A 9755-nucleotide genomic window follows, 5' to 3' on the forward strand; every position below is an offset into this window, starting at 1 on the left:
ATGAGGCTGGTTCTGCTGCTCTGGGTGTCCGCAACTCTGGCCGAGGTCCTAGTTCAACCTGACTTCGATGCCAAAAAGGTATTGGGTCTCCTCTGGGTGTGCCTGGGTTGGGTGGGGGCTGATCCCCCTGGAAACATCACCAGTGAGAATAGAAGCTGCCGCGGCGGGGCCAGTTGTGGGTCCGCCTAGGGCATGCTTCAGACCCACTTTCCCTCTAATCCAGAAACAACCCTGGGCTGAGGGCCTTTGCAGGCCCATCTCATAAGGGGGCAGCAAGAGCTCTTGTCCACCTTCAGGCAGGTCCCTGCTTCTCTGGCCTTTCATTTGTCTCCCTGCTCCCTGGGCAAGGCAGTATGGCTGCTGCTGTCAGGCCTGCTGGTCACTGAGCTGTCCTGCAGTTCTCGGGCCTCTGGTATGTTGTCTCCATGGTGTCTGACTGCAAGGTGTTCTTGGGCAAGAAGGATCATCTGCTGATGTCCACCAAGGACATCAATGCCACCAAGGGGGGCTGTCTCAACGTCCACATGGAATTCCCACGGTGAGCCTGGGGTGGGCTGGGCTAGGGAGGACCCAAGGGTGCCTGGCAGGTAGTGACCATCTATGCACCCAGGGCTGACGGCTGTGCCCAGGTGGATGCCACGTTCCTGAAGATGGGCTCCGAGGGCCACTTCAGAGTTCCAGGTATGTCCTGGGGGCACTGGGATTGCTCCCCAGGGGTGATGCAGATTGTCTTTGCACTGAGGCCCCCTGCCCCGCCCCCTCCAGGACGGCTGGGGTGGGGCTTGGCCAGGATACCTGCTGGGTCTTAGGGCAGCAGGGTGGGCTGGTCAGGGGGAGTTGTCGCCCAGCCCTGCCCTGCTTCTATGGCCATGTGCACCTTCTCCACAGCCTTGGGCTACCTGGATGTGCGTGTGGCGGACACGGACTATGGCTCCTTTGCGGTGGTCTACATCTACAAGGAGCTGGAGGGGGCTCTCAGCACCATGGTGCAGCTCTACAGTGAGCCCCCTCCAACCTGCCCTTTCAGGCCAGCCCAGGGCTGGCCCCACCCACCCTGACCCAGGCCCACCCCTTCTGCTTCAGCCCCCCACTAATCACAGCCTGGACATGGCAATGACCAGGGGGCGGGGGACCAACAGCACTTAGGATGGGGAGGGGGCTGGCTGGAGAGGTCCCCGAGGGCAGACACAACATGTGCCCCTCTCCAGGTGAGGGCCCACCTTCCCTGGTCAGCCTCCCTGCCCCACCTAGGGTGGCAACCTTGCTGTCTGCTCTCAAAGAAGTGGAGTGAGGCAGGTGTCGCCTGCCTCGGCCCTGGGAGCTGCTGGGTTCACAGCTACCCCTCTGTGCCCCAGGTCGGACTCAGGATGCCAGCCCCCAGGCTCTGAAGGCCTTCCAGGACTTCTACCCCACAGTGGGGCTCCAGGATGACATGATGGTCATGCTGCCCAAGTCAGGTACCCTGGCCAAGCCTCACCCCAGTGCCCAGCCCTGAGCCCTGGGGTGGGCAGCAGGTGGTTTTCTCTGCTATGCTGTGTGGCAGCCCTTCCAGCCCCTTCTGCCCCACAACCCCTTCTTCCCCCAACAGGTGCAAGGAGAGGTAGGGAGGGTCTTCTGGCCCCCTGTTGGGAGGCTGGGGGCCAGGTAGGATGTGGAGGGAGGGCAGCCTTCCCATCTCCACCTCTTGGACTGCTTGCTCCTGCAGATGCTTGCTCCCCACCTCAGGGGAGCACCTTGGCAACCCCGGAGTCCCATCCCAGCCCTGCCCAGGCAGGGGACAGGGTGAGTTCTCCAGGCCCTCCACCGGCTGCCCCTGGTCCTCGCTTCCTCTCACCCCTGAGACCTGCTGTGTAGATCCTCACCCACTTCTGCCTGGGGAGTCCCGGGCCTCAGGGACTCAGGGTCCCCTCAGGGAGCCTGTCCTGACTGCGGGGGCTGCCGAGACAGCACCCACGTGGCGGCTTAAACAGGACAAGCTCCAGTCCTGGAGGCCAGGGTCAAGGTGTCCATGGGGTGGGCCCTCTGGAGGCTTGAGGGGAGCCTGCCCACCTGCTACCCCTCCCTGTGGCTCCTGTAATCCTGGGCATTGCTGGTTGAGATTTCCTTCTCCTCTTCCTTCTTCTTCCTCTTCGACTTGCTTCTACTCCCTTTTTTTTTCCCCCTCCAACACTGGGATTTGAATCCAGGGGCACTTAATCCCTGAATCACTCCCTGGCCCTTTTTATTTTGAGACAGGATATTTTTTTTTGAAATATTACTTTTTATTTTAAAGAGAGAGAGAGAGAGAGAGAGAGAGAGAGAGAGAGAGAGAGAGAGAGAGAATTTTAATATTTATTTTTTAGTTATCAGCGGACACAACATCTTTGTTTGTATGTGGTGCTGAGGATCGAACCCGGGCCGCACGCATGCCAGGCGAGCGCGCTACCGCTTGAGCCACATCCCCAGCACCGAGACAGGATATTTTTAAGTTGCATAGGACCTTACTAAGTTGCTGAGGCTGGCCTTGAATTTGTGATCCTCTTGCCTCAGCCTCCTGAGCTGCTGGGATTACAGGCTTGAGCCACTGCACCTGGCTGCCCCCTTCTTATGAGGACATTGTTGGATTTAGGGCCCACCCTATCTTCAGGATGATCTCCAGATCCTTAACTAATGCTTTCTTCAAAGACCTGTTCCCAGATAAGGGCCCTTGTGGAGGTTCCAGGAGGCGGTGGAGTTTTGGGGGACACTGCTTACCCACCACAGTCCCTGGGCTCCCTGCATCCTCCCCTGGGATGGCCTGAGTCTTTGTCCTGTCTCTGAGGGCAGACCTGACACCTCTCGTTCCCTGCCCACTGCAGGGCTGGGTCCCGGGAACCTGGGGCTCTGATGCAGGAGGGGTTTGGGGAGGCCTCCTCAGACCAGGTGCCAGAAAATGGCCACACCTTGCTCAAGCTCCTGAAGGATTGGGCACCCACCTAAAGCCATAAGTAATGGGTGGGATGTGATAGCGTTGGGCAGCAGGTGGGGACCTGGGGCTGTCTTGCGTGGGGGGCTTGGAGTGGGGGGTACACGGAGGGCGTTTTCCAGCTCCACAGCCTGATTTTGTCCTCATCTGCTGTCACCATTTCCTATGTCTTGACTCTTCTCTGGTGAGCTCCAAGTGGGCTCGTGGCTTCTCTCCTGGGGACGTTGGGGCTTTAGTTGTCTCTGGGTCTGGACATCTTGAACACAGAGTCACCTGTTACTGTCTGGTGGCTTTGGGAACACATGGGGTGGGGACTCAGGCCTTCTTGTCTCCTTGGCCCCTTCGTCCAGGGCCAGCCCCTGGCACTGGGAGGCAGCGGTGGTGCCCGGGGGGACCTCTAGCCTGCGGCCTCCAGGACAGTGAGGGGTGATGGGATGTGGGCTTCTGTGTCGGCAGAAGGCTGGGGGCAGGATCAGCTGTGCCTGGCCCTGTGGGTGCTGGCCTGGGGGGCAGTGCCCCCTTGTGTGGGGGAGAAGGATCAGCTGTGCCTTTCCTCACAGGGGGAGTCCACAGCAGCAAACCTCACCTCCCCAGGTATGGACGTGGAGTGAGCCCACCGCCCTCGGGCCACCCAGAGCTGTCCCTCATCCTCCCTCCCTGCCTCCCCTGATCTGGGGCCTCTTCCCACCCAATAAACAGATCCTGCAGCCTCTTGGCTCCTCACTCTTTGGAGAATCCTGGGGAGGGCACAGGAGGCCCATCTCCAGCCCTGCTCTGCTGGCAGCCCAAGGCGGGGAGGAGGTGGGAAGGCAGCACTCACAGGGAGAATGGGGCACCTCTGCCCGGCCCTGCGGTTCATGGGCCTACGGGATGGTCAGGCACCCTGTGACCACAGGCCCTGGCCATGGGCTGTGCTGGGTGGGCGTGGCGGCAGACCGTGAAGTTGGGCTTGCTTGGGTTTCACTGCTCACTGTCGTGATCGGGGGCACCTGGCCTAACCCTCTGAGAGCCCCAGAAATGGGTCAGTGCCATGAGCAACACAACAGCACACTCCTGGATCTCAGCTGGCTAGCTGGCCTGCTTGCTCCATAACAGGCCCCCGGGACACATGTACCCACCCCATTCCATCCTTGTTTCTCAGATGAAGACATCCAGGCACACACAGAGAGGCTGGGCAAGGTATCCAAGGTCACACAGCTGACAAGTGGCCAGGTTAGGGTTCAAATCCATGGGGTGGAGCTGCAGGACATGCCCTCCGCATTGCCTTTGACGAGAGGTGGGGTACAGGGGATGCCCTTCCCAGGGTCCATCACTGCCATTGTCCTTGCCGCACCCCTGCCTAGTTCAAGGCCTGAGCGTGGGGAGCAGGAAGGAGCTGAAGGTTCTGCTCACCATTGCCTGTGGCACTCAAATAGCGGGAGCGGAAGCAATCAGCCCCGGGGGAATCAGCCCCATCCTGCTCCTGCTCACCCAGAGGGCCAGGGGCTCCACCTCGGGGCCGCCCTCCCTGTCCGTCCTGGCCAAGGCAGCACTCACAGGGAGAATGGGGCAGCCCTGCCCGGCCCCTCTGCAGCCACCCTGGGAGCCCTGGCCAGCCAGCCTGTGGCTGGGTCAGCCATCTTCAGCCTCCCCGCTGCAATCCCCGCTCTTTGGGTGCCCCTCTTGGGCTCCAGTGAGCTAGCCAGCTCTGCTCACCCTGTCCTAACTTGTTCCCCTGCACCTGCCAGTATCCACAGCAGCCAGGTCCCCTGCTGAGTGTGTCTCAGTGGCCAGGACTCCTCTTGAGCTGAGCTTTTCAGGCCCCTCTGCCCTCTGCTGAGAGGGGCTCTGGGAGCTGGAGCCCTGGCCCCGGAGTCTGTCACCTCCCCAGGCTCACTGGGGGAAGGGCTGCATGGCCAGGGTGCTCCTTGGCCACCTTGGTCTCGCCTCCCCTTTCATTGGGAGGGAGCAGGAGAGGTGGGAATCCAAAGGTAGAAGGAGGCTTTTGTTATTTTTTAATTTCTTTCCAGAGGGTGAGGGGGTTTTTCTTTATAAATATGTGTCGCAAATAAAGTTGTTTTGAAAATAAAAGTTGCCTTAAAAAAATCTCTGGCCTGAGAGACTCTTTCCTGGTAAATGCAAGGACTTAGATGGTGGTTTGCTGGACACAGTCAGGAGGAGGCAGAGGGCCAGGGTAGGGGTGCAGGGGTGCAGGGCGTCACTGGAGGAGAGTGTCACCTCTCGTGCGGTTAATGCTCTGCGTGGCAGCCTTGGAAGCTGTCCCTGACAGCGGGAAATGGAGGCGAACCCGCTCTCTGATTTCTGTTGCAGGAGGCAGGGACCAGGGGTCAGTGTCCAGAGGCACCAGTCCTCTCCCCTGAGAGTCCATTGCCCCTGCCCAGGTTAAAGGGGCACGGTGTGGTGCCCTGCATTTCTGTCTGCTCATCCTGGTCTGGCACAGGTATGTTATTGGTGAGCGTGGGGACGTGGGGCACGGGCATGGTGGGGAAGAGCTGATGCCTGGGGCCGGGCTGGCTGGACCCTCGCGTTTCACCCACTGGCTGCAGAAGGCCATAGGCTGGACTGAGCCAGGGCCTAGGCCTTCATGCTTCTTCTGTTATCCCCAGACCCACAAACCCCAGCGTCCCCAGAGGTGGGTGGGCTGAGCCCCCTGGGTGTGGGTGGGGCCTGCTCCTCCTGTCAGGCCCTCAGAACCCCCCCCCCACCAACGTCCTGGCAGGAAGGTGGCAGGCAAGGCTGGCTGTTGGCCAACCCCTCCCTGGTGTGGGCGTCAGTGGGACCAGGTGGCACTGTGCTGACCGCCAGGAGTCTGGGACAGCTGGCAGCCACACTTGCCCATGACGTCCTCCAGGTGGCTGCGCACTCTTGCCCACTCTCCAAATATAAGCCCAGGCCCTGTGGGAGAGAGGCACCCAGACGGAGCCTGTGATGGCGGCCAGGCGGCCAGGCACCACCCTGAGCGTGCTCCTGGTGTGGATGCGGGTGGCGTCCACCTTGGTGGACCTAGACCTGCAGAAGGTGCCTTTTCCTTCCTGGCTTGCAGGCAGATAGCAGGGGATAGTGGGGAGCTGGGCAAGGAGGGGCCGGAGAGTGTTCAGGCACCGCAGGCCCCTCACTCCCAGTTGGTGCTGGCACAGCTGCCTGAGGGCCCCCAGGACCTGCCTAGGTCAGTGTCCCAGGAGGGCAGACAGCTAAGGGCCCTGGTGGGGGCTCTGAGCTCTGCAGCCTTTCCTCTCCGGAGGCCTCTGGAGGGCCCCCTGTGACAGCAGGTGCCTGCCATCCTCAGCCAGGCTGGCTGGTCCTCAAGGTTTTTCAGGGTTGGGGTCCCAGGTGGCCCCCGACTGCCCCCCAGGTTGACAGGGTTCCCTCTATACCCCTGCCCTCTGCACTGTGGCGGTGGGGCCAGAGGAGGCCCTCTCCTGGGTGGGCAGCTTGTGGGCTTCTGTCCTGGTCCTCCTCCTACAGGCCAGACACGCGGGGATGTTCAGAAGGACAGACGTCAGGGAGACAAGTCATTTACTGCTGTAACATCAGCCGTTTTCCGAGTTTCAGATGGCACCTCGGGCTCTGGGTGCGTGTTGGTGGCAGGGAGGCCCTCTCGCAGCGAGGGGGCAGGGCTGGGTCTCTTCTGCTGGGCCAGCCTGGTGAGAGGCCCAGTCACTTGGGCCTGCGTTCTACATGCTCTTCTGCTCTCCAGTCCCTGCGGGCAGCCAGGGCCTGCTCATGTCCCCACACGCCAGGCCTGGAGGCAGCAGAGGCCAGCTCTCTTGGGGCACCTCAAGCTGGCCCTGCGGCTGCTCCAGAAGGCCAGGTGGGAGGGGCATCACCGCCTGATGGTCTGAAGGGACCTCTGAGAAGGATGACTCTAGTGGGGACAAGCAGGTCTGAGACATCTTGCTGTTTTGCCTCTGAGGTCTCTGGCCACCAGCTCTGTGCCTGTGGCCTCTGAAATGCACCCTGGAGTCCAGGGATGGAGTCTCAGCTGGGCCTCTCAGAGCCAGGGCGGCTGCAGCTCTTCTCTCCAGATTTCAGGGTTCTGGCGGGAAGTTGGTTTGGCCTCCGAGTTCAATATGGCCCTGGATGCCGGGATGAAGGTGGAGGGCTTGTTCATCACCTTGAGTGGCCGGAACATGACCACATGACCGTGAAGGCTGCGTATAACAAGTGAGAGCCTGGGACCCTGCCCAGGCGTGGCCAGGGCACCCTGCCGAGGGGACGGCGTGGGGCGTGTGGCTGGTGGCTGCAGGACCCTCACAGGGTGTGCCTGCCCTCCCTCCCTGTGCCCCTGCCGGGACTCTAGCTCCGGAGAAAGCTGACCCCCAGACTCCTAGATCGGCATTTTCCCCAAATATAAGTATGGGGTTTGATGAAGCCCCACCAGGTTATAAGAAAAGAAAGTGGGCTTAGAGGTGGGCGCGGCTGGAGGGCTCAGGACCGGGGACCCTGCAGGAGCCCTTCCTGCAGCACGTCCCGCTGGGGGCCGGGGCGGGGCCCTCCCTCCCCCCCAGGAGCGCTGTTGGGGGAGGAGGCTGCGCAGGCGGCTGGGGCTGAGGGGCGCATGCTGCCTTCCAGCTCGGGAAGCTGCACCACAGAGAAAGTGGTGGGCTCAGGAAGAGACGCCGCTGTGGGGAAGTTTGCCTTCCCTGGTAAGTGCCCTGCCCTGCCCGGGGGTCGCAGCTTCCTGCCCACGCCCAGCAACTCCTGGCCTTGCTGCTCCGTGGGCCTGTTCCCAGGCTCCTTGGGCGCAGGCCCTCTTTCCCCTCAAGCACCCTGGGTCACCCTGCAGGGCCTGCTTCCGCCTCCCAGGGCATCACGGGAGGGTCCCAGGCTGGTCAGGAACAGGATGAAGTTAGGCCCTGCAGGCCTGGCTTCCTAGGTCACCCCCTCAGGCTGCCCAACCCTGCTGAGCCCTGCAGGTCACAGGGAGATCCACGTGCTGGACACAGACTACGAGCACTACGCCATCCTGAGAGTGTCCCTGCAATGGCAGGGCAAGGAGTTCCACGTGTTCAAGTACCTCAGTAAGCTCTGCCCAGGTGGGGGGTCTGCCCCGCCCTCCCCGGGACTGCCTGCCCAGATCCCCTGGCCCCACAGCTCGGAGCCTGGACAGGGAGGATGAGCCTGGGTTCTGGAGGTTCCGGGAGCTGACAGCAGACACGGGCCTTTACCTGGTGTCACGGCACAGTGAGTTCAGGTCCCTCCGAGGCTGACGCTGGGCTGAGCCCCTGGGTGGGGCCCGCCAGCCTCCTGCCTGCACCTCACACTGCCCTGTCTCACAGGGAGGTGTGCCAAGCTCCTGAAGGAGGTGAGCCCACACCCCTCGGTCTGCACTGAAGACCCTAGCCCCGGCTCAGCCGAGCCCTGATGGGAGCCGCCTGGTGCTAGTTCCGGGGGCAGGAGAGGGCCGTTCACCCTCTGAGCAGGACACCTAGCACTGATGGGGCCTCCAGAGATGTGTCCATTTTATGGTTTGGAGAGAGCTGGCACCTACAGGGTGGTGACCCCAAGCTGCCAAGTGGGGCCCTGGGGGTATGGGGCAGAGAGAGAGATGGGGGCAGAGAGGAAGGTGGTCCCATCTCCTCTGTTTGTCCATCATGGCTGTGCAGGACTGCCGGTGGCTCTGCCCCTTCAGGCCCTGTCCGGGTGTGGGGTGGGGCATGGGCACTGTAAGCACCCACTTGTGGCGCCCTGTGTCTGGCTCTGCACTGACCCACCACCTGTGCGTCCCCACCTTGTCTCAGCCCAGTCCCCAGTGGTCAGCACTACTACCCCACCTGTGGCTAGAGGCACTGAGGCTCAGGGACTGGATTTTTGCCAAAGCCAGGCAATTGGGGGACCGGGTCCCCAGCCCTGGCCCACCCCTCCTCGGGACCCTGGAAGTGGCCCAGAGCCCTGAGCACCCCCTTCTGTGTGCAGGAGCTGATTTAGAGGAGCTCCTGTCCCGGTCCTGCGGCTGAGCCCCACCCCAGGGGCCACCTGCACCAGCTTTCAAAATAAACCCACTGGCAAACCCACGGCCCAGTGTCTTTCCTGGGACTGGGGCTGGGTGTGACAGGTGGAGCAGCTGGAGACCCACCTGCTCTGCCAAGTATGTGCCTCACGTGGGAACAGCAGCCCTGGGCTCTTGCCCCCAAGGGACCCGCCCAGCCCTGCCATTTTCAGGCTACGAGGGCAGCGGGCCCAAAGCATCCCCCTCCCCCTGGAAGAGTCTGTCCTGCCTGGAGAGCTGGATGCAGCCCCAGGCTGGGGCCCGGTGAACAGGGGTCCTGGTGTAATCTCAGCAGGACTCACAAATAAAAGGAGACCTGTCCACACTCCTCTGTGTGTTCGTCCATGGCTCCCTATTGTCCAGAACTCAAACCCCACAGTGGTTGTGTCCAAGGCCCCCCTGGATGTGGCTCCTCCTCCACCCTCTGCCTGGTCTTCCCACCACCCTGACTTCACCTGAACAGCCTTACTCTCACCCCACCACCGGCCCATCGCTGCCTGCCCACATGTGGGTGCTGGGGCTGGAGAGCAGAACAGGCAGGGAAGATGGGTGGTTCTGAGACAGGCCTTTAGGGGCTAGTTGGCCCCTTATATGTGGGGCAAGACAACCCAAGCTTTCCAGAGAGCAGCTGCCTCGGGTGGGGCGGGCAGGAGGGTGGAACCTGCAGTCAAGAGGTGCTGGACTGGGGTTGGGGATGGGCAGCCCCATCACAGTGGAGAAACCTTGATGAATCTGGCTTTAGCCTAACTTTCAAAGCAATTTTCAGAACTTAAAATCTTATAGGATTTTTTTAAAAAATATTTTTTAGTTGTAGTTGGACAC

General features: G+C 61.5%; 2 protein-coding genes across 2 annotated transcripts; both read left to right on the forward strand.

The window, feature by feature from the left end:
* Lcn15 (lipocalin 15) lies at positions 1–2958 on the forward strand. The gene is made up of 7 exons (XM_058585858.1): positions 1–78; positions 399–538; positions 611–681; positions 889–999; positions 1356–1452; positions 1589–1600; positions 2838–2958. Exons 1-7 carry the CDS (start codon positions 1–3, stop codon positions 2956–2958), a joined length of 630 nt encoding a protein of 209 aa, XP_058441841.1.
* Positions 2959–5872: 2914 nt separating this feature from the next.
* Lcn8 (lipocalin 8) lies at positions 5873–8954 on the forward strand. The gene is given in 8 exon segments (XM_046465660.2): positions 5873–5962; positions 6970–7074; positions 7077–7108; positions 7517–7590; positions 7861–7965; positions 8039–8128; positions 8224–8249; positions 8861–8954. Coding segments are annotated over 8 exon segments (534 nt in total). The 3' UTR covers positions 8873–8954.
* Positions 8955–9755: the final 801 nt, after the last annotated feature.

Source organism: Marmota monax, unplaced genomic scaffold (genome assembly GCF_021218885.2).
Source record: "Marmota monax isolate L192 unplaced genomic scaffold, Marmota_monax_Labrador192_F-V1.1 WCK01_AAM20220418_F8-fsc00167, whole genome shotgun sequence".
Lineage (NCBI taxonomy): Eukaryota > Metazoa > Chordata > Mammalia > Rodentia > Sciuridae > Marmota > Marmota monax.